The 27,515-nt window shown below is 43.0% G+C and overlaps 1 protein-coding gene across 2 annotated transcripts; it reads right to left on the bottom strand.

Annotated features, from left to right (window-relative positions):
• Positions 1 to 1,464: 1,464 nt before the first annotated feature.
• Positions 1,465 to 27,515, bottom strand: LOC107064632 (uncharacterized). 2 transcript variants are annotated; one of them, XM_089173438.1, is made up of 6 exons: positions 25,266 to 27,515; positions 15,749 to 16,001; positions 12,594 to 12,867; positions 11,115 to 11,279; positions 4,004 to 4,080; positions 1,465 to 3,922 (listed from the first exon to the last, which is right to left on the bottom strand). In XM_089173438.1, the coding sequence occupies exons 1-6, from the start codon at positions 25,858 to 25,860 to the stop codon at positions 3,250 to 3,252; spliced, it is 2,037 nt and encodes a 678-aa protein (XP_089029564.1). In that variant the 5' UTR covers positions 25,861 to 27,515; the 3' UTR covers positions 1,465 to 3,249. The 2 variants fall into 2 exon arrangements, with proteins under 2 accessions (XP_089029564.1, XP_089029565.1); XM_089173439.1 differs by having other exon boundaries at positions 1,465 to 3,910; positions 25,266 to 27,514.

Raw genomic sequence — 27,515 nt, forward strand, 5'->3', positions numbered from 1 at the left:
GGAGGATGGATACTACAGCGACCAAATAAGCTCTTACTCGATGATTCGCAAAATATCGATTAATTGGATCGCCTAAATGGATCCGAAACCCCAACAAAATTCTGTTTAGCGTATAGTGTTTTTCCTTTCTCTTGATTTTTTTTTTCGTAAGCTTGATAAACGATCGATAGGACGCGCAGGATGGCCATTCGTTGATCGAGTCGTTATTAGAACCTTTGCTGTGTATCATGGACTTGCAGAAAAAGTGATGAAAAGAAAAAAGCAAAGAATGAGAGAGAGAGAGAGAGAGAGAGTTGGTAGGAGCGGGGAAAAAAAGGGCGAGGAAGAAAAAGGTGCCGGCGAGGGAGAAGGCAACCTGGACTGATTGTCAGAAGAGCGAGGAAAGGGAAAGAAAGGAGCGAAGCCGTTAATGTTTTGTGTATTCGAATAAAGAGCCGCGATGGTTGCGTTCGCACGCAAGCAGCCGTACGCTCGGCCGACTAATGGCTTTATAATGCCTTCATTTCGTATTAAAAGGCTCGAGCTTCCAACTCGCGTCGTCCGCGTCAAGAAGTCCTATCGCGAGAATAAGAGAAAAATCTTTGACTCGTGCAACGATTTCGCGAAACTCGAGATCGCGTATATATTCGAGAATGAAAAAAGATCGCGCTTCTCTCGTTTAGTTGTTCCTTTTGAAACATGTAAAAATAACCATGCGCGGGAGCTCTCAACGTAGCTTTACGGCGATTGTCTGAGAGCTGTGCGCTCTTACTCTCACCGCCCCTTGCTTCGATATTTATGCCGACTTTTATGTTAATTCTTTTCATTGTAATGCCCTCCCTGCCATTTTCCTCTGCCGCCCAATGCCGAATGAATGCCATTGGTCTTTCGCGTCAAACGCGAGTAATTTACGGCAAAAGGATCGACTGCTACCAGACTGGAGAAACAGCCGTTTCTCTTTCCACGCGTTCTCCTCTATACCTTTCGAATCCCAACTAAAGAAGAAGTGCTTCTTTCCACCCCCCTCTCCTCCCCGTTCTTATTCGCATAAGAAAAATATTGATTTACGATTATTTTCCAAGAGCCACCCTTATTACCCGATATAATTAGATTGAAGTGCAAGGAGAGTAGAGTACTCTCCCCTCTTTTTACCTACCCAATTATGCGGTCGATTCGAGGATCGCGTGATGATTCCGTTAAACGCGCGCTATCTCTGCACCTTGGGTTAACCAAACCGATCCGCCAACATTTGCTTAAATGCACTCATGCCAGAGTAAGGCAAATCACTGTGTACGCAAGATAATGGCTTCTTACCCGAAAGGTTTACCAACGGACATTGGCCTACGTTCCAGCTTGCAATCCGACTTTACCGTCAAATTGCTCCGATATCTAACCAACAAGTATTGCTCGAAAGAAGAAATACCAATTCTCTTTAGATTAGCATTCAATTTAGTTTGTTAAAGTGCTAATCAATTGCCACTTGCGCCCGGTACAAGAATTTATTAGAATTTATTTACAAGGATGCAGCTTGCACAGCAATGGATATGCATTTTTTTTTTTTTTTTCACAACACAAGCATTAACGATATCAACACTCTACGTTAGTAATAATCGTCGGAACGACGGTGGAAAATTCTCAAAACGACGTTCTTGCGTACGCCTCTCTCTCTCTCTCTCTCTCTCTCTCTCTCTCTCTCTCTCTCACTTTCTTACCACTTATCGTTAAATAGTACACGAATCACCTATCGTCATCGAATGAACGACAATCTTTTGTACTCTTAAATAGAAGCGCTTTTCTTTATTTTATTTCTTTTTTTCATTTTCTGTAACCAATTATTATAAGCGTATCACGAGATCCGAAATATTTAAAAATTTTTTTCCACGCGCAGTATACGGAACCGAAACATAAATAACAATAACGATAAATTGTGAGATGAAATATACAGCTTATTTTACAGGAATGGAGAGCAATAATACTGACAGGTCGCAAATAATCGTACCTACGTTACGCGATAATAGCGATGTAGATCATAACACAGGTTGTGGTAGTAGGTGTATAATTTTGTACACGTACAATTTGCGACCTAAGAGTATTATAACATACCTATGATACAGCTATACTCTTTTATAGCTATTCATATGTACATTTTTATATATATATATATATATGTATAAGTATACGTGTGTGTGTTTGACTTTATATATACATGTGTTTCGCATATATGCGGATGTCGCCATACGACGCATCCTTTGTGAATATACCTACGCATTATTTTGGCTTATATCGTTATTTTAAAATTATAAGGAATACATATTTACAACATAACCAAATTTTTTCGTTCATGATTAATACGATATAGTCGTTTTCCCGTCCTCTCATGTTTTCTTTTTTTTTCTCACTTTTACAAATCGCTTTTTACATCGAGTCGAAGAAAGATCAAATTATGAATAAAATTCATCGATGGACGAGGAGGAGGAGGAGGGAAGGGGGAAGGGGGAAGGGGGAAGGGGTGGAGGGCATTCCTGTGTCGAGTGCGTTTGAAACAACTTGCTATTTATATCCGTCAAACGAAACGATAAAGATAGTAAGGTTCTTTCAAAAGAGAAGACCACGTTTCCTTTCAGCGTTTCGTCGTTAGAAAAGATAAAGGCGTTTCAGCGGTGACCGAGGAGATCGATGATATGAAAAAGGTTGATACGTAGACAGAAACGTAAAGTAAAAAGTCGACGCGTGAGAGAAACAGAAAACGACTAGTCATTCGACGAGAATCAAGAAAGAAATCCTCCACGGTTGCCAGCATTCTTAGAATAGGTCATGGGTCGCGCAAGAAGACTTCATTCTCTCTTTCTCTTTCTTTTTCTCTCTCTTTCTTTCTCTCTTCCTGCTCTTTCATTCAACAAGCTCAGAGTCGCACATTTTGCTGGCCCCAATGGGACCTTTGCCACCACAATTACCATTCGTCGTTCGGCATTCGCTCTTGCCTCGAATCGGACGTTCATCGTCTTCCAAATTTGACGAGCTTTCACGGCACACGAGCGATTGTTCGTACAACTACGTTAACACGCACTTTTCAATTTTCTTCCTTCCTTCCTTCCTTCCTTCGCACCTGCATCGTCGTCTCGTTCAAAAACGAACGAGGAGAATAAAACAAAATAGCCGCGCACCGGCACAACGCACAACGCATAAAGAAACGTTCGGATGCGAAGAACTTGACAAATTTACGCGACGCAACGCGTAACAAAGTTTTCCGTGTTTCGGAAGAGGTTCCGACTACGAAGGAGAAAGATCCTGGGCCTCTCTGCTCAGACTGTCCGTCGGCGAGGGTGTGGCTCGTCTGGAGGGTGACGGGGAGGGCGAGGGCGCTGCAGACGTCGCCGATTTCGGTGTGCTTGCCGTGTGATAAGGCGAGAATCGATGATGCGCCAGCGCCAAGGCCGACGGATAAAGAGGTCTTGGTGCAGCTGGACCACCGACCACCGAACCCTGCTGAGAACTCGAGGCTGCCAGTTGCTGCTGTTGATGGTGATGAGCGGCCGCGAACAACGTCGGACCTATCGATGACGCCCACCACAGGTGCCCAAGCTGTTGTTGTTGCTGTTGTTGCTGCTGCTGTTGCTGTTGGTGATGCTGCTGTTGTTGCTGTTGCTGCTGTTGCTGCTGTTGATGATGGTGACTCGTTCCAGCGGTAGCAGCGGCCGAAGTAGCAGTTGTACCGGGATACACCAGAGAGGGACTCACCAGTTGAGCGTAAGGGCTGACTGCCACCGCCGCTGCAGCTCTGAGCAACATTTGCGAACGAGCGGCCCACAAGGCCTTTTCTTCCAAACTGAGATTGCTAACGGCCCCGGCCTGTAATTGTTCCATCTCGAATGGCAATCGATGCGGAAACCTCAAGGATTGCTGCTCCGCCAACATTGACTCCATCGTTTCCCTGAAAGGGAAACTGCTCGATTATGCATATCATCTTCTAACGTGATTTACATTTTTCTTAATAATGAAAAAAAAGACGGATTTATAAGCTCACCTCTCAAAATCGGTCAAACGCGAAGAATCTCGGAAACCTTTGGCAAAGGGATTGCTGTCGATCTTCAATTTGGTAATCTGAAAAAGAAGAAAATAGGAAAAGTCGCGATTTTCTGTCTAAGTCGAAGTTTGCTTCGGCAGATGGCAACGACGCGTGGAGGAAAACGGCCGGCTGTTCCTTAACGCTTCGTTTCGCCGATCGGAGAGTCAACGGTTCGTAAAATTAAAAGAAGGCGGCAAAACGATGTCCTCGATATAGCGGAAAGGGAGAATAGCGGGATTGTTCGCGATTCCATCCTTTGAGTATTTCCTTCTCCTTAGCGTCAAATGGATTCGATCGTTTGCTTGACGTAACGCTACGTAATGACCTAGGGAAGCACGCTTTCTGCTCGAAGAACAATCTTTTTGAAATCCGAGATTATAAATCGTAAGAACGAACGAACGAACGAACGAACGAACAAACGTGGAGAAGGGATGGGGAAAACATTTGGGTCGTACGATCAAATAACGCATTCTTCGATTCGTACGAGTTCACATAAATGGACTCTTTATACCAGAGTCGAGTATAGCTCTCGAGACTATGGAGAGCGAATCGAAAATTAGAAAAATGACCGCTCTCGAATTGTAATAGAAATGCGCTTTATTCGATTCGTGGATAAATGTTCGTCGGAGCCTCGACGACTACTCGACTACTCGACTACTCAACTACTCGATTACTCGACTAGTTTGGAACAAAGAGCTCCTCTATCCGCAGGAACCGCACTCCAATTTGGATACTCGTCATAGTAATATGAGAAAGTTTTTTCTAGGTGTTGGAACACAGATTGTCACGTTTGTAAAAGCCACTTTGGAGTCGAGCCGGAATTGGATGAAAAGAGACGAACACCCCTAACGGAAATTCATCCTAAGTCGTCTCGCCCTGGCAAGTTAGGAGTTTCGCGTTACCCAAAGGGCCACCCACGTCGTGGCTAGGATGCTATGACGTTCGTACGACCATGGCACGGATATACAGGTGGCCTTGGTCACTCCGTTTCTTTTCTTTAACTAAAGCTTTTCATTCTCGTTTTCCTTTTCTGCTACCATCTCAAAAAGATCTATCTTCCTTTAAAATCTATTCTCTGGTTAACAAACAAACTCGCTATACATTTTCCGTTTATTTAAGCACGAATAGAAGATGTCATTTTCCGCATTATCCCAAGGTGTCAACATCTTTTAAAAATGATTTTTATTATTCAAAAGAAACGTTTTACCGGTTTTTAATGCTAACATTATTCAACAGTGACCTACATTCGAAGAATGTTAAAATGGCCATTAAAGAAATATTATTAAATAGATAGTGAAAAATGCATAAATAAAAAAAAAAATTTTCCAAGATCCATTTGACTTTTGTCAAGGCGTCGAAACATGGGACAGCTTGTTCTTCCGGAATTGCGTCTACGACTACTCGGCCGTCCCCTTTTATGTTTTCTTCTTATCCGACACGTTCCTTCTGTCCTCCGCCGACCTTCCGGCAGAAAGAGAAAGATAGGGAGCTCTTGTTTTCGAAGGTCGCGGACGAACGAGTTTATTTGTTTGGTAAAAAGAGACTGACGGCTGCTCGAATCAACAAAAGATAGAGAGAGAAAGAGAGAGAGAGAGAGAGAGAGAGAGAGACCCTCTCGTGGCAGCTCTTGCAAAGTAGGAAAAAAGGAAGAAGAAAGAGACAAGGGAGTGAAGTGGGTGGTCCAATTACCCTACGGTTTCGCGCTCACGAGAAGCACGTGCAACCGGTAATAAGACTCTTTCCTTCAAAGCTAAGACTAAGCCGAACTAAGCTCGAAGTGGCTCGGTTTTAGTTACGATCCCGCTGACATCATTAGCCAAACATCTGGCTCGGCACCACCGTCGACGTCGTCGCTTCCACCTCCATCTAGTATTATACCATGTCTCCTCCATTTCTTTCTTTTCTCCTCTCATATGCCTCTTCGCGCTCATTCATTTCTTACAGGCCTACTCCCCTGCCCTTCTTTCAAACTCTCTCTCTCTCTCTCTCTCTCTCTCTATCTATTTTCTTCTCTCGTCAATTCTTTAACTTCCTTCAGACTTTACGATCTGAAAAGAAACGATTTTCGAGCAGATCAGGTCTTTGATATTTTCTTCTCTCGTCGTTTCATTCTGCCGACGCGATCCTATGATAAAGAGTTCCTTCTTGATCTCATTGATATTTCATTCGATAAAAAGATTAAACTTGGATCTTAGAGAGATCATCGGCACTGGTTGAAAAATCTTTGAATCCGTGTAACCGTAGGGATGGATGGTCCTTACGTAAGGTGTAATCCCGATGGCAAGGATTGGGCTCAAAGGACAGGTAGCCAATTAAGTCCAGCTGCAGAGCGTCGATGAAAATTGAGAGAGAATTTGCGAACACGATGGGCGTTGCTACCTTTCGAATTTGCTCACGGCGACGAGAACTTCGAAAACGACGGTAAAGAAAACTTCGAAATCATGAAGTACACTTTGCGTGCAAGAAACGTAACAACCAGGAAGTATACCACCAAACTACCACTCGTCTTCTTCCTTTCTGTCCAAAAGGGAAAGAGGATCGTTTATCGATCAGGAAAGAGCACGTCTCACGCGAAGATCGAAAGTATACGACCTTTGTTCTTTACGTTTATCTATCGAAGCTTCCTTCTATTTATCTCTCGTCGTTGGTCTGACGAAACAGCGAGGAAAATTCAAATTTGCCGCATCGAGTGCGCGCTACTTCGCAAAATGAAGCCGTAGGTAATTGACAGAGACGCTTTCACACCCGGGCCTGCCTCTAATAATAGATTTAATAGAGACACGCTCATTGAGGAAGGGGTCGCGCTTCGCCTGCGAGTACCACCACACTGTTTAGTGCCGCTTATGCGCCTCCGCCACGCTCTCCCTCTCTCTCTCTCTCTCTCTCTCTCTATCTTTGACTAACTCGCTTTTCTTTATTTGCTAGCCAACAACCCTTGCTACCGACTAATTTAAATTTCGCGCCCGTTTTCACTCGATCAAAGCACATCAATCCATCGTCGTTTGTACGAAAGATAAACAGCAACGAATGCGAACATTTTTTCAAGAAAATACTCAAGGTAGTCGCTGACGAGTTCATTCTTGTTTCTCGTTATTCTTCTTCCAGAGTATCGTCCTCTGGAACGGCAAGATAGAAAGAAGAGAAAGAGAGAGAGAGAGAGAGAGAGAGAGAAAGAGGGGAGGAAAAGAGCATTGGAAGAATGGCCGTCGGCTCGCGCGAACACCGTGTGTGGCTTCGAGAGAACTACCTCCTCCTCCTTCTTCTTCTTCTTCTTCATCCTCATCTTCTTCTTCATCTTCCTCTTCTTCCTCGTCTTCCGTCCTTTCTCCCATTTGAACGCGATTATTTATGTTTTCTTTCGTTCCTCTCTCGCGAAAGCCGACGCCCGCAGCCACTAAAATCACCATCGACTCCTCCTTCAATTCCGATCGCTTCTTCTCTAGATCCTTTTAACTTTTTCTCCCCCCCCTCCCTCCCTCCCTCTCCCACCTCTCCTGGGTCGCAAATTCGATGCGCTAACCGCCCTATGATTTTTCTCTCCTCTCTTATTTCTTCTTCGTTTCTCAGTGGCAAGTGTCTAAATTACTGTCCAACGTATATGACGATTGGTTTCGAATTTAGAAGGGATACTTACGGTTCTTGAACCCATCAAGGAAATGAATTCTTTGGCGAATTTGCATTCCCTCTTTCTTCGAATTGACTTGATAGATTCTCCTCTCTCAATCGCTTCTTCCATCGAGCGATTAATCGAAACCGATCTTTTCTTCGAGAAGGGTCAAGACGCACGGACGTAGGTAGGTACCTACATACTAATTACACGTTCGCTTTTCCACTCTTCTCAACTCGATATGTGCGCTCGTACGGCGATTCGATGATAGAACGATTACGATACCTCGCTTCGAGCGAATATCCGCGTCTTGAAAAAAAAATTATCTAGCAAGGATATTTTTATTCTTAGACTTTTTTCTTCATGACTTTTTTTCTGTTGATTTTTAAAAAAACTTTGAACGCGTGCCATCGAACACGTCAGATCTTTTGGAGGATCTTCCGGGTTGAGATGTTCGTAGGATAGCAAGGCTCACACTCGTATGTGCCAAAGAAAAAGAGAAGCTATCTCTCACGCGAAGAAGACGGGCCAAACGATTAGCCGAAAGTTACGAAGCCCGTTCTTCTTTGAAGTTCCAAGTGGTCTCGAAAAAAGGCGTGCCTTCGGCGTTTATCGACTGTCGTCCCGCCGTCTCCTTGCTTTCTGGCTCGCTCCATAGGAATCATCAGCTCGAATTTACGCATCCCTCTGGTCTCTCTCTTTCTCTTTCTCTTTCTCTTTCTCTCACTCCGTTCACTCTTCTTCTTCTCCCTCTCTTTCGTTATCTATCCTTTTCGCTTTGGCATTCTTCCAACACGTTTACACTTGGTCGAATGCAAACGTAAACATCAAACAGTAACAATGTTTTCGCCAACTAATGCTTTTGAAAGAAATTCTACAAGCAAGATAGCACATGTATAATCGCGATCGTTGACGATGAACGAGGTAGACGAGGAGACAGAGAGGAAGAGAGAGAGAGAGAGAGAGAAAGAGTCGACATTGCAACGACAGTGGGCAAGGGCGATAAGAAGGTGGAAGAAAGCTTGGAGAAGATCAGAAGCGTGAAGGAGACGGAGAATAAAGAGAGAAGCAAAGCAGTTAGCTTATGAATTATGATGTGGTGCGAGCGAGAAAGACGGATCGGTACGGTCGTGGAGGTCGTTATGCGCCCGAAAGAGAGAGAGAGAGAGAAAAAAATAGGCTATAAGAGGAAGGAAAGAAAATGTAAAAAACGTGCATGCGACGATGTGTGACTCGCACGACGAAATGAGAGACGGAAAGAGGAAAAAAGAGTAGCTGTTGCGACTAAACGAGCTTACGAACCCACAACGACGATGACGATTAGGAAAAAGAGCCCTCAATGAGGAGGAGAGACGAAGAAACGTTGGGAGACCGACGAGGATATGAACCGCGACGAATGGATTTTTCGACAACCTTCCAGAAGCGGATGGAACGACGGAGACCTAATCGCGATGCTTAGATCCTTTCAGCTTTACTCCATATGGAGATGAAATTGTAAGTCGTATCGTTATCTTCGATTTGGACAAATTTCAAAGTATACACGAAACAAAGAGATTTTTCTATCATCTTTTAAAAAGATTGTGAATATGAGCCAAGATGAATGACACGAGTCAAACACCGTCAAATTATCTCGTGGAAACGAAGAAAGTATCTCTCTCGGTTAAATGGGCAGGAAAGAAATTTCAACGCTTCCAACACACATTCCATCTCTCCTCTCGTTTTCTCTTTTTTGCGACCACCGTAGTTGCACTCGTCTCCTTCTTCGCGTTTCACCTTCGTCCTTAACCTTTCTATTTTCATGCGAGCTCGCGCATTTGTTGAAAAGTCTGGACAACGGCGAGCCTCAATCGATGTTAAAAGAAAGGAAGAAGAAGAAGAAGAAACGGAGAAGGGAAGCCGCAAGAACGATAATGACGAGAGAACGCAGAAAGTGGAGGCTTACAAAGAAAGAAAGAGGATGAATGGTAGAGAGGAAGAGAGAAGTCGGCCTGAGGTAATTGCCAAGGCATCTCTTCGCACCTCATCATCATCATCAACAACTACGTCGTCGTCGTCGTCGTCGTCGTGGTCGTCGTCGTCGTCGTCCTCCACCTCCTCCTTCTCGTCGTCGTCGTCGTCGTCGTAGTCGTCATCGTCGACGTCGGGCAACCAAGAGATCTTTTGGACCACCCGTTAGTTTTCATCCTGCCACGATCGCCAAATACGAGACGGGTCTAACCGAATTCTGATTCTCTTTCTTTCTCGGTGCGAGGGGAAAATAAAGAATAAAAAGCAGAAGCTAACGACGCACGCTCGACTGTCCGTTGAGACGATCCTTATGTATGCGCGATAAGTAGGGAGAGAACGCGTTAATTTCTCTTACATTAGAGAAAAGGATGGATCTATCTATCATCGAACTCGCACGTTTAGATTATTACACATGACCCAGACGATTTTCAGTCTTCTTTAATGGACTTTTAAATCGTCGAGCTATTAAACTGTCTTTAAAAGTACATAAACGCGTGCTGCCGCCGTTCCTTCCTTCTCGAAGGAATCGGATTCTTACTTTTCATGCACGCACACCTTATTCCTATTAATCTCGATCTTGTATATCTAAATATATTCTCGCGCATACGTCAAAGCAAACTTGCTCGAGGAATGAAAAAGAAAAAGTGGTTGTGTGACTCCAAGAGGAATCGACGCGATGATAGAAACACTGTCTCGATCTTTGGGAAATTCGTTAAAAGAAAAGACGAGTTGCTTTGGATTCCAAATGGGAAATAAAGAAAGAGGAATCGGATACCAAATTGGGCCTCACACAGAGAGCAGCGCCGCGACGCTCGCGGAATGCGAACGTCTCCGTAAAGCGAGGGCACTTCGGACCACACACGTGACGCACGTCGGGTTCTAAACGACAATCGTGAAATACGATAACTGCTTGCCGCCGTATACTTGCGCTCTCTGAATCCTGAATTGCTACGTACGTAACTCCAGGCACATAGGAACGTGTACGAGAAGGAGAGAGAAAGAGAGAGAGAGAGAGAGAGAGAGACGAAGAAAGATCGTTACGGGTTTGCCTACAGTACCGATTTTTGCCTCGTTCTTTCGCCGATTTGCCGACGTTAAATCCTTACAAATCTATTTTCATTCTCCTCGCTCTCATCTTATTTATCGTTCATTCCTAACGCCCCTAGAGAAAATAATAGAGATAGAGATAGAAGCTATTTGCAAAGCGACGAAAAGAGGTCAAGTTTATCGGAGTCTCTTAATTTCTCTCTAACCTAAGAATCGCATATAGTAAAAATAGAAAGAGAGAAAAAGAGAGACTAGTCATAATCGTTTTTTAAACGAATAGGACGAAGGAGTCCCAATGGAGAGGATAAACAGCAACGGGTCTGTTTAGAGGAAAAAAAAAAAAGAAGAAAAAGTAGATGTAAAAAAAGAAGAAGCAGAGCGAGTAGCAAGAAACAAAGCAAAACTTACGAGCTGATTCTGATAGGCGGTGACAGCAGTGAATATGGCCTCCGGGAATATGAAGGTCTTGTACGACTCCTTCTCGAGATCAACGATGGATTTGGCCGTACCCGAATCCGGCCTCTTCACCAGGTGGATCCTCGGCTGGTACTTGTGCATCGAGTTCAGCACCAGCTGCAAATCGTCGGCAATTTATATCAAGATTTACGTCTATGTACGCGACGTTTCGCAAATAAGCACGAGGTGGTTCTTAGAGGAGAGAAGAAAACCAATGGCCGAGAGGTCGTTACCTCTTTACTCTTGGGATATCCTATCGATTTTGCAAAACGAAAGAGAGCGAACCAGCTAACACCAGCGGCTCTTAACGGCTCGGCCAGCCCGCGCTGAATTAGCCACTGTAAACGATGTTTCGCGGAAACAAACGGTTCCTACTCGTACTCTGCGTCTTTTCTCTTACGAGAAATAAAGAAAGAATCATATTTTAACCGATCCGAGACGTCTTCTTACCTATATATAGATAGAACAGAACTTTTGTAAGTTTGAGCATGAGTCTATCGAAAGACGATCGATCGTACTAGCTTTCTTTTTTTTTCTCTCTCTTTGTCTTCTCGGAAATATGACAATTTGGATAGGATCGATAAGTTGTGACGCGTCTATTTCGAATCGTCGTCGAGGGCGACGGCGAAGTGATAGCGTTCATAATAAATGAGATTCTCGATGGAAGAAAAAGCGTATGAATTAGGAGCACTTCGCTTAGGCATTCTTGTACCATTCAAAAGAATCACTTTGCCCTCGTCCGCCGACGTGTAACACCCTGAATACAAAATGAGAGAACCGTGAAGAAACGCTCGGTCCGATCGGAGTTCCTATTTACGTCAGTCATCCGATGAATTAAGGGACCCAGAAGGAGAAAGAGACAGAGACCAAGAAAGAAAGAGAGAGAGAGAGAAAGAGACAGATAGACAGACAGTAAAAACCTGGCTGACAATGAGACGAGAAGAAAAAGAAGAGGAAACTCGATGGAGAAGAGAGGGTGGACGATGAGGGTGCTCGAAAAAGGAGATTCTTGCGAATCATGACAAACGAGACAACGGATTGTCAAATTATCCCTTAAATAGTCGCGAGATCGGGTCGTTTAGTCGCTCGATTCCAAGTTATCTGAGAAAAAGGAAATAGACCGTGTTACTTTGCCGAGGAAAGAAGGTCGCGTTAGCGCGAACGCGCGAAACTTAACGAAAGCGTATACGGTCCATAAAGTATGCAACAGGTAGGCAGATCCCGGCATATTCGAGTGGCATTTTAACTTCCACGGAGTAGACGCGCACGCGGTGGAATACTTTAGCACCGAGCCGACACGTGGGCCTATAATCTTATAGTCGTTGCCACTGGGTCACGGTTTCTTTCTTCGTTAGGTCGTCGCACAATTTATCCGGTTCGAGGCTTTTTCTTAGCTTTTTCGATCTCTTTAGTGATTAGAAAAAGACTTACGTGGCCTTGCCTGTCCATGTCGTTGTTCGTGAGCTTGACTTTCTCGAAAGAGACGACTTGCTTGCGAAGTTGTTCGCCGGTAAACGGTGAATCAGGGTGGACGTAAAGCCGTGCAGGCGCCGGTGGATCGGCCTTTCCTGCTACCAACCATGAGCTTCTGTGATAAGCGTACCGGTACCTCTTGTTATCCACCGGCACGATATCCATTAGCACCGCGTACCGGCTGTCCGCCTTCAGCCCATTGAAGGAGACACGGCAGGTCGGGAACATCCGCCTACGATTTTATTAACAATACCTTATATAACTGTTTAAGTCAATAGAAGTATAAGAAAATAGGTGCTTCGCGCATCGAGAAAGAAAAAAAATGGAGCATTTTGATTATAGTTGTATTTTTGCACTAGAGCCGTTCGAGCAGCGCTCGCTACCGGTCTCTTTGTTTTTTCTAGCCCCTCCTCCATCCCGAGCTATCCCGCAGCGCTCGATCATTTATTCATAATACACCTGATCGAGGTCAGCGTTGGAGCCAATTTTAAACTGCGATAAACATCCGCGCGATAACATATACTCGCTGCACGTTGAAAGTACAAGGAAAGAAAGGGAGCAAAAAAAAGAGAAAAAGGGACGAAGGGAGGGACATAAAGAGAGAGAGAGAGAGAGAAAGAGCATCCAGAGATCCGAAAAACTATCCTAGATAATCTCATCACGAGCAAAGCGCGGCATTGGACCGCGAAAGAGATCACGATCGTTGAGAAGAGACAAAAGAAAAATAAAAAGAAATACTAGCAGAAGCAAAGTGAAATAAAATGGTTGCGACCGTAGCCACCGAGAAGGAACTCGTTTTGAAACGATGAATCGACGATGTAACGATCTATTTTTTGTGTTTTCTTAGCGCGCTTTTTATTCGGACCTCTTTCTTTCTCCTTTCATCTCTCTCTCTCTCTTTCTCTCTCGGTGTGCGCGAGCGCAGAGTATCCCACGTTCACACATGAAACACGCCCTTAACACTGCTCACGGTCACTCCTGTGGACCGACGCGAGGGGTACCTCCTCGTTGGGCCTCATCGAGGCTATGGGTCCCATGGCGCGAATGTTTTGCCTCAGAGGGCAAACATTAATACCGTGTCGGGAACCCTGCTGGTTCGACCACTAAAACGCGGGGACACCCGCCGATCTTATCTACGTCCTCTCCTCGGTCCTTGTCGACTCGGGTATGCATTCATCCCGGTGCAGCGCCACGAGCGTGAGTAATGCTTTTATTTATCAAGCCGTCCTTTGTTAATGAATTGAACTTTGGACCACGAAGGTAGATGTTCTCTCTCTCTCTCTCTCTCTCTCTTTTTCTTTCATGCTTCCACTCTTTCCCCCTTTCTTTCATCCTTTTTACCACTCTCGGCAATTTTTCTCGTGACCCAAAGGCGTACACGAGAGATGCTACGAGGATTATCCCTAGGAAGTCGATGATCCAAAGTGACAGACTAACGGGAGTCTATCGAGCTCACGATCGGAAACTCACCCTCTTATTTCCAACGCGAAGTGTACGGCAGACCAGTTTCAATGGCTACTCTCTGGGAAGTCGCATCTCAAAAGTCAACTGGAAGTGGATGATGGATGAAAGCGAGAATTCGACCAGCTATTTCTTGCCGTCTTTTATCGACATCGATGAGTTCATAATACGACGATCATTTCGTGACGTTTATTAAAAATAATTGTTTATTTTTCTCAAGTAAATTTCTCAAGGTCGATAAAAGAAACGTGAACCCGTTGAGGGTTGCGGCGTGCAAAGGAAGGACTTTATCAAACTGGAGGAGAGAAGCTCGGGGGTGGTAAAAAATGTCGACACGGCGCAGACGCGTTCTTTGCCAAGAAGAGGTGGAGTTATAAGAAGTAGCGAAGGGTGAGGAAGCTCTGCCCTTAAAATATCATCAAAGGTAAAGGGAAAAAGGAGAGGGACAAACCCGGTGGTACTTTCGAGTAGCAGAAAGGGGTGGCTGTGCTGATGCTTCTGTTAGTAGCGATGGTGGTTGGTGGTAGTAGTTGACGGTAGTGGTGGATGGTGTTGCTGCTGCCGTTCTTTCAGAGGAACGAGAGTAAGGAGAAGTAAGTTGACGGTTGAAGGGAGCGACGACCAGCACCGAGACGCAGATCTAATTACTGACGCACGAGTAAGCGCGCAACCGGCTGGAGGAATCCCTTACGAAAGAAAAGAAGGGGCTGGGGAAGGAGGAAGAAGGAAGGGCTTTAGGGACCGTATTGCCATCGTAGCGGGCAATTAGGCGCGCGCCGATCCTCTGCCGTCGTCCAACTTCCCCAGCTTTCCTTTTCCTTTACTTCTCCTCTCCTTTCCGTACATCCTTACGACTTTTGTATTTTACAAGATTCTCTCTCTCTCTCTCTCTCTCTCTTTCCTTCTCTTTTTCTTTTTCTTTTTCTTTGACATCCTAACGCAATGCTCGATAAGGATTTTCAAACAATCTTTGATAGGCTCGAAATAAGTAAAGCTTTTCTCAGGGGTTGACTAAATATTTAGTTAGTAGCCAGATGGTTCGCGTTCGTTCACATTCGTTCACGTTCGTTCTCGTGGGTGTCGTATCGTGACCCATATTACATCCTGATTGAATTCGTTCGAAAGCATTCGAACAACCCTCTAACGTGTCCGAGACGATAGGAAAGAAGGGTCAGAAATTCGAAAGCCAAGAGGGGGCACGCGTAACGAGAAAGAGTTAATGGTCCGACATCATCATCGACAAATGGAAACGTTGATCCATTAGCAAAAGCGTCGTCCCTTGGGACGGTGCGTCTCCTGGCTAGCCGTCGTGCGGCTTTGCTCCAACTGTTCCTGACCTAACTCGATATAAGCGAGCAAGAGAATGAGCAAACGAACAAGAGTCTTTAGCTAGAGTTAGATCGTAAAAGCGTAAGCGGTCGCTTGACTCGTGACAAATAATTTACGATGACGTCTTGCCTTGCCAAGTGTCGTCCGGGCTTTCGTCGTTGCAAACGACGATCAAAATCGCCGGAACGATGATAGAAATTGAACTTTTCGAGGGTATCGTTGTTTCAAGCGTAAGCAACCACAAATACCTAAGTGACTCGATCTTCTTAAGAAATTAACATTTAAATATAAGGTACTTGTGATGATGAAAAAGATTTCCTTGCCTTCCGGTTTTGGTGATGATCATCTCAGTGCCTAATTCGTTGAATTTATCCCAAAGATCTTTGGTTTCCAGATGACAAACAACGTGCTTCAGCTCCTCGCAATTCCATCGTTCCTGAAGCAACGGATTAACGGGCGAGGCTCCCTTGCCGCTGGTACTTCCGGCGTCATCCGTTTCCGGCTCGTCTTCGGCGTTGATCGATTCTTGAACCGACGGTGGTCCGCGGACGATACCAGAACCGCTCGGTTCCCTTTCTGCAATCAAAATTTATCCTAGGTACATTTTCATATGTCGCATATTGCATATCGCAATACATTAAATAAAACCATTAAACCCCTCTGTGATTCTATTCTTATAAGCTTTAGAATATAGGTAGATACCTATTTCGAATTTGAGAGCGTCTGGACCTTTAAATAGTTTAGTCAAAAATACTTGAAGAATCGGCAAAGAAAGACGATAGCTTCCGGCGCTAGTCGACGGTTAAAGATTGATCGAAAGTAGCAAGTGTCGTTTAAAGAGATATAGAAAAGGATTTCCCTTGGAGCAAACATTTGTCACTGTGGCATCGTTCGCGCTCGTTTTTACCCCGTTCGTTGGGCGCTCTCTCTCAAAACGAAAGCCAAAAATAACGATCTTCTTTAAAAGTCGAACGAGTGAATGAACTACTTTGCCTCTACAATTAATATTTCAATTTTCCGTTACCAAGATAAAATCATCAAGTTATTCTTTCTACTTCTTTTTTTTCTCTCTCTCCAAATTTTCTTTTATAACTAATTAATTATATAAGTACTTAAATCTAGCATCCAGATAACTCATTTATTCCTAATTTCATTTCGTATCTATTCATCGTCTGTGCGCGACGATTCATTTACGTCACACTTACAACGATCCACTCTCTCTCTCTCTCTCTCTCTCTCTTCCTTTCTCTCTTTGTTTATTTATACAAGTTATTGCGCGCCATTTTTCGCATAGACTCCGTAACTATGGCGCTCGGTAAGCTCGAGTAGCCCTGTAAAAAATCAAAACGTATATTGCGGTAAGGTTTGGTCGGCGCACCGTGACAAGTAATAAATCAAGTATCGCTTACACTGGCTTAGCGCGTTTCCAACGATCGCGATTAACTACCAAGTTTATCGTCTTTCGAGACTGGCCGTCGCTCTCGATAGAGTCATTCGATATGAATTGCAATCGCTCAGGGCGACATTTTCCTACTCGACTTTGGGCTCTACTAGAGACCTAACTGACCGATGTAATTTTCTAATCGTCTATTTCTTCAACGAATAATCCAAAGGACAGATTCGTAGAGAATCTATCGTGACTCACGCTACATTGATCGATCGTTCAAACCAATCGTTGCGAAAAGAGTTTTGCGAATTAATCGTCGATAAGCCGTCCCTTCACCAACTCTCGAGCAATTAATTATTGAGTTACGTCCTCCTGGAGAACGAGCTATATAGAGAAAAAAAAAACAAAAATAAAATAAAATATAATCGCGTGCGGATAATTTCAGGAGTGCGTTAGCAAGAATCGCATTCTCCAAACGCTACTACGAAATACTTTTCTAGATTAAAAGGCAACCTCCTGGCAATTGAAATCACTGTTTATCGGTCTAAGCGGTAATTTATACTATAATTATTCGCCAACAGAAATTCTTGCACAAACAACGTCCACATCTTCTATTTCTCATCTTCTATCCGACATTTAGTTTACAAATCGCGACAAAAATCATATCGTAGAATATTTTATTTGCAATTTTTACCTGCATAGATACCTACACGTAAAAAGATCATTGGCCTTCTCGACGAGTTACACGTTTGTAAGATTCATGATAAGTACATTGTAATTTCGTTGATTCATAAAAAAAAAAGTAGGAAGAAGAAAAGAAAAGGGTAGAAATTGTTCCGTTCACGAGAATCCTAAAACGACTTACGTAATCGTGCGAGTCCAATTGGAATTATCGAGTTTCCTTATTATCACGAACTACATCTATACTCGTGATTGTACTGTAGGTAAAAGACGCCATCTTGAACGATTCGCGGCCATTCCTAATCCGACGCGAGACTTGGAGGATCTTTGACTTCTGAGGAAGAACCTCCTTTCGAATTGTAGGTGATCGCTATTTCGTTTGGATTCCACTGGTCGACTGCAACGAATGGCCAATTAATTTCTCAGGAGAGACATCAATGTGCGAAATTGATAGTCGGCACCTGACATGGCCGACAACTCGGTACTTCCTAACTACCGGTTACAAAATTTACTATGCTTTTCTTCGACCAAAGGAGGCACCATTTAAAAGCGACTATCACTTTCATCCATTTCTTCTCATTTTAAAAAGTAAAAACCTAAGGTAAACATTTAAGGTGCCTATCTATGACGCCTGTCCATCTAATTTTCGCCATTCAATGGATAAATTAAATCATCAATAAAGCTAAATTTATTACAGACGATTTAACGTCATCATATTCTTTTATACTTTTTTTCCCTTCCCTTCTTATTCGGTCCTTCAATTTATTCCCGCGTATTTCACTCGAGTCACGCACCCCTTTTTTTTCGACCTCGGCGAAGATACGCGACGGAAATATCACATTTTGATTATTTTACGAGGAGGACGCATTAGCTTGGTTTTTTTTCGCAAAGTACACGTCACGAATACGTTTACTTTTAAAATGCAGTTGAAACATTTTTAACATCAAATAAAGAAATATTATATTTCCAATTATCTAATAAATAACAAGCATATTCTCATATCTGCACCAGTCCAATAATTAAAAGATAAATATCTAGGAAAACTTATATTATATTTTATTAATATCTCCTAATAATAGTTGAGTTCTTTTACAAAATAACTTCTTGAGAGATGTCGACGAGATTCAATCTTCTTCTTCTTCTTCTTCTTTTTTTTTTTTTTTTATTCTCGATGAATGAGGGCCGACGAGAGAGCGATGATGGTATGCCAGATAATAAGTAGGTAACTATATCGTGATGCTGTCGGCCATCTTACCGTTACATAAAACAATTAAACAGACTCTAGTTGAAGAAATTTCCTGATCCGATGACGAAAGAAAAACTATAAAAAAAAAAAAATAAAAAAAAATCAAATAAAACAAGATACAGTACTCGGACAGAGACGTCCGATGATTGCCCAGTAGCAGACGAAACGCGTCGACTGAAAAACGATCACTAAAAATACTTGGTAAAGTTACCGTTGGCATCGTTGAAGCGATAAAACGACTGTTTTCGAGGCAAAAGCGAGGAAGAGGATACGACTACGACGACGACGACGAAGAAGAAGAAGAAGAAGAAGACGACAACGACGACGAGATGATCGCGGACCACGTGAGGGAGGATAGTGAGAGAAACATAGGAGCGCAAAAACGCAACTAAATCACAAGCTCGACCGCCGCGATCCTCGACGTTCTAGAGCTATCCTAATTGGTACGTAAGGAAACGCACCGCGTGTGTGGTCCGTCAAGCAGCGTATTTTTATTCGACACAGTCAACGGCAGTGTTAAACGACTGACGAAACGGATGACGAGCCCGTCTCTGGATCGTTCTGTTCTCTCTCTCTCTCTCTCTCTCTCTCTCTCTCACTCTCACTCTCACTCTCACTCTTTCTCTTTCTCTCTTTTCCTCTATCCATCTCCGGCTCGAAGGAGTTTACGAGCAATGCCAGAAGCGTTTCGTTGCCCACTCTCTCGTACTCACTCTTTCTTTGGATGAATTACGATCGCGATTCTGAGCACGACGGATCAAAGGGTCTCCTTTTCAAAACAGAACGAATTGCGCGCGCGTCCAGAAGAAAACCTTCTAGATAGATAATCGATCTATTTTGATTGTGTCGATCTATCCTTTTACATGCAACCTAAACCTTTTGCGAAACCCAACACGATTTTTCTTCTTTCTACCTATCCACCTACTTACCAAGTTACCTATCTATCAAATAACCTACCTACCTACCTATCTACCTACCTACCTACATACCTAGCTACTTTTCTTTTATTTCAACTAAGGAAATCCGCGATCAAGTGAGACCGTTAAATCATTTTTAAACGCGAACGAATTAAGGAGGATCATTAGACGCGATCAAGATGAGAGCATGTTCTTCCCATTCAACGATTCTGACCATCTCTATATTTTCCTTAACTTATTATTTTTCTTTATTTATCGAGGTGTAATAGCGGACGACTTTCTTCCTGTATGTATCAATGACGACGAGCCGTTAACGATAACGAACGGCTTACGAACAACCTACGAGCAGCCTACGAGCACTGCTACCGTTGCTCCTCTCTCTCTCTCTCTCTCTCTCTTACTCTCTATCGCATCTAGATATCTATACCAAGTTATTCAAGATTAATGATTTTGTCGACATGATAGCTAAGCATATTAAATAATTTAACTCGATCTTTCGAGCCTAATGTTGTACGTAGGTATGCATCGTATTAGAAATATTCTAATATCACGTCATTTATTTTATTTAGACATTTTTCTACACAAAACTTACACTTCCTTTATGAAAGATTGATTAAACACAGAAGTAATTTAAACAAGAAATTTATGAAAATTTGTAAAACTATTGGATTTAAACTTTGCTTACCACACTTGTGGTCCAAAGGACTCAGACCTTTTGTGCAACTTCAGTCATTTTTCTCAATTGTATTCAACTTTGGTCATTTTTTCAACATATTTAAATTTAATTTAAAGCTATAAAACTTATATAGTCTTTTTAAGTAAGTATTAAAGAAGTCTCAATAAAATGTTGAAGTTAATTTATGCAATAGTTTTTTTTTTATAACGATTGTTCTCGCCTGGGTCCTTTGGACCCGGGTGTGGTAAGTGTGTTACACCAGGAAGGATGGTAAGTAAAGGTTAAAAATGATACTCAACTAAAAGAAATTTATAAATTTAAATAATAGTAACTTGACGAGCCAAATCCAAACAAAAATAATAACTACTCGATCGTGGGATATTACATTAAACAAACGGATAATATTTTTTAACGAATCGAACGCGAATAGGACTTCTGAACTTTGTACGTACATTAATAGAAAATAAAAAAGGCATTGAAACGTTAGCGAAGGTGATCGATGCAAAAATTACAAAGTTGTTTAACAGCTAGATGAAAAAAAAAAACAAAAACAAAAACAAATAAAGTATTAAACATGTTAACAGATGAAGATAAAAAAGAAAAAAAAAACACGAGTTGATCTATCAATCTGTCGGCAGGTAATTAAAACGACCATCGCGTTCCTATATGAAACATAAATCGATGATTCCAAACTCTAGATGAGATTGTTACTTTTTTTTTCATCGCTGAGCAATTAGATATTCTTCCATCTATTTCTCTGGGAATCTCGTTGAACAGAAGAAAAAATTAATCATTCTCTCTTTAAATGAATAAATAAACAATTTAGTATACTCTATCATTAATTGCCACTTTCCTATGCATCGATAATCGATTACAACCGATCTAACGGGTAAATCAGGACGGATGAAAAATAATCTAAACAAAGTACTACAATCCTGAATGTAACGGATAGTATCCTTAGGTGGAAAATTGAAGATTCGCCTTTTCTATCTATAACTAGCTAGGCTAGATCGCGTGTCAGTATGTGCACATACATCGGACGAAATTGAAACGTCCAACGTTTCGTCTTATTTTGCTTCATTTTCTTTGATTGATTATGGAGATCGAGATCACTCGCAATTTCGCTTTCGAACTAAAGTAGAATACCGTGAGCTATTAGAAAGAAATAAAAATACGAATAAATAACGTATTCGTTGAGAATTTGCTTATTTACCGTTGATAGAAGTAAAACTCGGTCATTGTTGGCAAAGTAAATTGCAGAGGCATTGCTCTTTACTATTTCAAAATGCTATTATAAATCTTGTACCGCCTCTATGACGCATGCAAGTCGATTATCCGGCACGCCTTGTCGATCATTCGATCGATTCGTAAAAACTGTCGGTGGTATTCGAGTTGGTTTGACGTATATACAAAAATTTGATCAGAAAAAGAAGATCACAGTGTACTGGACCAGTTGAATCTCTTACGTTCGACTGTCTTTGTCAAAGTAAAACGAATGACAATACAAAATGAAGAATATTTCATGGTTCTAAACACGTACTTTTCCTTTCGCTTTCGTTAAACAAATACGCGCATATAGGTGTGCGATCTCATCAATTGATTTTATAGCAAACCCGATAAAGAGATCGTTATATCCGTCGCGCGACTTCCCGATACGGATTATGAAATGGATCGATAATTTTCGCGACCTGCTGGCCTCTCTAGAGACTACATTTTTTTTTATTTCTTGCTCTTGCTTTTTTTTTTATAAGAGGCAAGGTAAGTCCAAAGATGACGATGAACTGAGACGGATAATGATCGCACACAACTTGGAATATGCAAAAACGATCGAATGGAGCCACCTAACTACGAACATAGTGAATCGCTATGTAAATCCAACGTTCACGCTTGAAAATCTCAATAGAGTTGCACAGTAGTGTGTGTGTATGTATGTGTGTGTATGTCTGAGTGTGTGGTCTTCCTTCTTCCTCTCGTTTCCTATTTCCAAGATAAATACTTATGCACGTCGAGATATTCGCGTCGTTACACGCTACATCAATTATCCTATAAGAAATTTATAAAACAACCGAAAGCGTTTCGACGATTCCTATTCTTTGTCATAGAGATCGAACGCTTCGAAGGAAAGAATCTTAAAATCATTTACACTGAAAATTATCGCTTCCCGCACCAGTACCGCATATGTATGCTTTGCTATCTATTCGAAATAGGTACTTAGGATAATTGATGCTTTGCCGCCTTGCCTTACAACATCGAATACGAACGAACAGTTTCAACGATACCTACGAGTTTGCAACGCGCGCTGCCAATACGTACGTAATGAACAAATCATTTCTTCAAAATGCGAAACTGTACATAATAGAAAAACGATTGTAATAGATGTTGCCTTTTTATTTCCTTTAATTAATTACCCGAAGATGAATACTTAGTTTTTTATTGGGACACATTTGAAAGTATAGTAAAGAAAAAGGAGATTGTTCTTTCGTTTTAAACAAAGATAACGTAAGGCAAGATCGTTTTTACATTTCAGAAACACGTTTTGTTTCTACGTAAATATTCGATAGTAAAAATAAATTCTCCCGAGAGTTTCTGGACGTGTACCATGGCATCGCAAGACCGCCATTCGAGGCGTGAAAACAAACTAGCTGGGACAAAGATCGATCCTCGAAGAACTCTTCTTCCCTCTTTCGCGATTTTACGATAGGCGCGTACGTAGGTATATACCTAAGTACGTACGTATGCATGTTACATGACTTTACGATTTATTTCAGTGTGTTCAGACAACAAACGGCAGTGTTGGAATAATATCGAGCAGAAAATTCGAGAAAATTCACCAATGACAAAGAAACCCCCAAACGTCGATGGTGTTTTATATAATTTTATTTGTGATCCTCCTTAATTTCTTCTTTTTATTTCTTTAATTTTTTTTTTTTTGGTTTTTTGCTTTTTCATTCTTTTTTATTCTTCTACAGAATACATTCGAAAGAAAGAAACAACTACACAAAGTGTGGCTACTCGAGAATCGTCTACTACAGATTCGCAAATTTATTCGATCGCCCGTTTCTTCTGCTTCGTTGTAAGCAGAAAAATTTTACGTCACGAAGGAGAATATTATGGAACGGCTTTCCCGATAAACTCGACTATTCTATTCTATTCTATTCTATTCCAAGAACGTTATCCTCGAAGAATTTCTATAGTATTGTGCAGGTGTTGTGCTGTCGCTTGATACGATTCGAAAGTGACAAAGAGAGAGAAAAAGAGAAAGAGATAGAGAAAGAGAAAGAAGAAAACTCGACCCTGCGAAAAAGTTATCCTCTTCGATCGTCGCAGTAGTCTATGCTTATGTAGCTACTATTAGATCCGCTTAAACATACAAATATTATATGCATATACATTGACACAAAACTGCGAGAAAGAGAGAAAGAGATAAGCACACGCACTCTCGATTTCTCGCTTCTCTCTCGACTCGTCCTCGCATCGCCGTTTAACCTAAATTTATTTGGGAACGACACTAACGTTTCTGTGGGTGAATTGCAGCGTGTCCAACCGTAAATTTCGTCGCAGTAGGATCTTCGTGGGCGATTATTCGCCGCGGGCGTCCAAGATACGCGATGATGAAACCAAACACCATTGGGACCTCTCTCTCTCTCTCTCTCTCTCTCTCTTTCTCTTTCCCCTTTCCCCTGCTACATCTAGTGCTCTCGCTCTCGCTCTTCTCCGGAGGACGTCTGGCCGGACCCATAGAGAAAGAGAGAAAGAGAGAAAGAGAGAGAGAGACGCAACGGTCATTTCCAGAATTCCGATGAGACACCTCACCTGGGCAGATCGTATACGAGCGTGGCTTTCGCTCGTTCTCGCCTTTTCTCGTTCGCGCCCTCTCTCCATTTCTCTCCCTCTCTCTCACCCCGTTTCTCTCTCTCTCTCTCTCTCTCTCTCTCTCTCTCTTTTCTTTCCAATGAGATATTTCATCGAAGCACCCGTACCGCGTTAACTTATTCACCCAGCGGCCGTTTCGCGACGATTTACGTTCCGTGAGAAAATTCGGCCGATCGTAGAGGACAAACAATCGCCCTCCTATTATTATTTTTTGTTTTGTTTCGTTTTCGAATCATAAATGTTCATTTTAAATAATTTTGTTTTCTTTTTTTCGCGTCCAAAGAACCCTCGAACGTTATCGGAAAAAATCGCCTGTCTTTTCAGATGTCTTCCTTACTCGACCAAAGCGACGTTTCATTATCCCATCTATCAGCAAAAAATCTGCAAAAAATCGACAATAGCTCGTCACGCGTCGTTGTTTATCTCAACGATGAAGGATTTAAGTGATTATTTTAAAAGACGCTTACTACATGTTGCCAAGTCGATCAAATCGAAGATATTCTTAGGAGAACTATTTACTTGAATAAATATTCATCCTTTGGTTGTGTGTGGCATATAAATCGAGTGCATATTCGATGCTGCTAACAATTTCATTCGAGACCGGCAAACGAATTATTTTATTCGCATGATACGAATCGCAATTACTACCTATTAAAAAGAAAAACAATTAATTATCATTCCGTCATTATTTATTTCGTTGTTTCGTCCATAAAGTTATCGCGATGGTTTGGGAAAAGACACACGATCTGGACAACGTGATATTTAATCTTTCGATAAAGGATAACAGACGGACAGATTTATTAGTAAAATTGGATAAAATGTAATCAATAAATTTGTATAAAAAAAAATGCGTTGCAACGTATTTCTAATCTCGGACCCAACGTTAATATTATTAACGTTATTATTATTATAATTATTATTAAAAGAGTTGTTGTTACATATAAGCCACGCACGAATACACACGCACGTGATTGCTTGTGTTACATTCGACGAGCATCGTAAAGTCGTTTAACAAGAAGCTCTAGGTTGCCAAAGTAACCCGGTACCAACTCAAACTCACCGTGTTGATGAAGCTTGCCGCCGCCGACGGCCTGCTGCTGTGAATGTCGATGATGATGATGATGATGATGATGATGATGATGATGTTGCTGCTGTTGAGTTTGTTGCTGAGAATGCGATTGAGATTGAGATTGTTGTTGTTGCTGTTGCTGTTGTTGTTGCTGCTGTTGCTGCTGCTGCTGTTGTTGTTGCTGTTGCCTCGAATCTCTGGCCATGATGGCCGCGATGCTGAAGTCTGTAGCGCATTGTCGATTAGAGTTGCAGTTATTGTTGATGTTGTTTAGGAGACTGGCATTGGGTGAGGTACTGGAGCTGTCATCGGTGTCATCCCTTGTACATCCGGAAATGCCGGAAATTCCGGTTGGTACCGCGGAGGCGGCGGCGCTCTCGCCCTGCATTTTCCTACCGAGAAAGACGCGATGATCCCTCGACTCCTCGTCGTCCTCCTCGCTACCGCCGCCACCTCCTCCTCCTCTACCTCCTCCTCCTTCAGCTCCACCTCCTCCTCCGCTCCGACCGCCGTCTCCACCCACGAATGAAGTCAGTGTCAGTCCGTTTCTCTTCCTGCCGTCAAAACTTCGCGACTCCAGCAACATCACCTCGACGAGTACCTACTTGTCCTCGCGTTTGCCTCCTTCTTGGCTTTTCGAAGGATCTCACTTTTCTCTTTGATTCTTTCTCGAATCCTCATAGAACTCCCCCCCGCCTGATGTCGTTGACATCGTCTTCGAACAATGAAAACGATTTCTGCGAAATCTCTTGAATGCTTTCGAACATGCCGCGTCTCCGAAAGCAATGTCAATCGACAGACGCATCCAAGTTTGAAGAAAACGAAACAATGCTCTCGCGATCTTGCATAAAACGATCTTTGACACTCTAGGAACGGCCAACGTTTCTCAATCGTAGTAGACGTGTGTAGTGTCGTTACCGATCGTAGACCACCTCACCCTCTCTCTCTCTCTCTCTCTCTCTTTCTCTCTTTCCTTCCTTATAAATAAATCTCGCGAGAGAGCAGTCAACACGTTGTTATTTGACGTTTCTTCAAAACACGTACACTGTTTTGGGAAAATAGGAATGGAACTCGAAAAAAATCCATATAAAGCAAATTTTAGGTGAACGTTATAGAAACGACGAATAATAACAAGAAGAAGAATAACAATAATTAGAATAAGAATAACAGTAAGAGGAAGAAGTTTACGGTGGCAGAAGGAACGAAAAGCGAGAAACGCTAGAGCGACCGGTTACTCGACAGACTGACCCTCGCCACCGTCGCTCGCTTCTTGCTTTCGGTCCCCACCCTCGCGAGTTGGCGGCGGCGGTGGCGGCAGCAGTGTTGGTGGCGGTGGCGGTGGCGGTTTCGAGGACGCGAGAGGAAAGAGAAGAAGAAAGGAGAGAAAAGGAAGGCGATTACTCGCGTCGACAAGGCTGCTTCAAAGTAGGCGGGGACCGCGTTACTTTGCGTGGCCACGCCCGCATTACACCGGGAGCCGCCTACTCTAGCCAAAACGCACCAGGGCTCCCAAGCATGAGCGTTATCACGCGCTTTTCTCTGTCGTCTGTCCGCTACGAGATATAACGGGAAGAGGCGGTCCCCTTACCGAGTAATCCTCTTTTCGATTCCACGTTGTGTCTCCCCTCAGTCTTTTCCCCTCACCCTTTTGCCACCTTCTTCCTGGTCGTCATCGTCGTCGTCGTCGTCGTCGTCAGCGTCGGCGTCGGCATCGGCGTCGGCGTCGGCGTCGGCATCGGCATCGGCGTCGGCGTCGTTCTCGTCGTCAGCGTAGTCCTCGTCGGCAGCAGGGTAGTACGATATTATGGTCTCGTACGCGCCATCCAACTCACAGCAGTTGCCATTTTTTCTTACGAGAGGGGGCAATTGCTGACAGGGACCGCTTTCCTTCTCCACCTCTTCTCTCCTACCGCTGGAGAAAGAGGGAGAGGTTGGAGTCCCCCGAGCACTCGAGCGGAGAGCAATTTATTGTTTTACTGGCGGAGCTTTAAACACGAGCGAGCGGCTAACAGCGATGGGTGGGTGGCTTGCTCGCTTCTGGCTGGCTATGGCTGGCTCGCACTCGCTGCCCTCGGCAGCACCCACCGGTGCCCAGATGGGTGGGTGGGGAGACGCGGCTTCCAGAGAAGCAGAAGCGACGTTGCTTCAAGCCGTCAGCGTCTACGTGCGAGGATACCCTGCCTGCTCCTCGACGATTACATCCGGATCTCTTATTACTCTCTCCCTCTATCCCCCTTTTTA

Source organism: Polistes dominula, unplaced genomic scaffold (genome assembly GCF_049000335.1).
Source record: "Polistes dominula isolate Pdom_NZ unplaced genomic scaffold, Pdom_raw_medaka contig_33, whole genome shotgun sequence".
NCBI lineage: Eukaryota > Metazoa > Arthropoda > Insecta > Hymenoptera > Vespidae > Polistes > Polistes dominula.

Bases quoted from the DNA above. Each gene is read 5' to 3' on its own strand.
- LOC107064632 (XM_089173438.1), bottom strand. From the start codon at position 25,860: ATGTTGCTGGAGTCGCGAAGTTTTGACGGCAGGAAGAGAAACGGACTG. The intron at 16,002-25,265 runs GTGAGTTTGAGT...TTTTGATTGCAG, and splicing joins CGGCAAGCTTCATCAACACG to AAAGGGAACCGAGCGGTTCT. The intron at 11,280-12,593 runs GTAAGTCTTTTT...GACGATTTGCAG, and splicing joins ACATGGACAGGCAAGGCCAC to CTGGTGCTGAACTCGATGCA.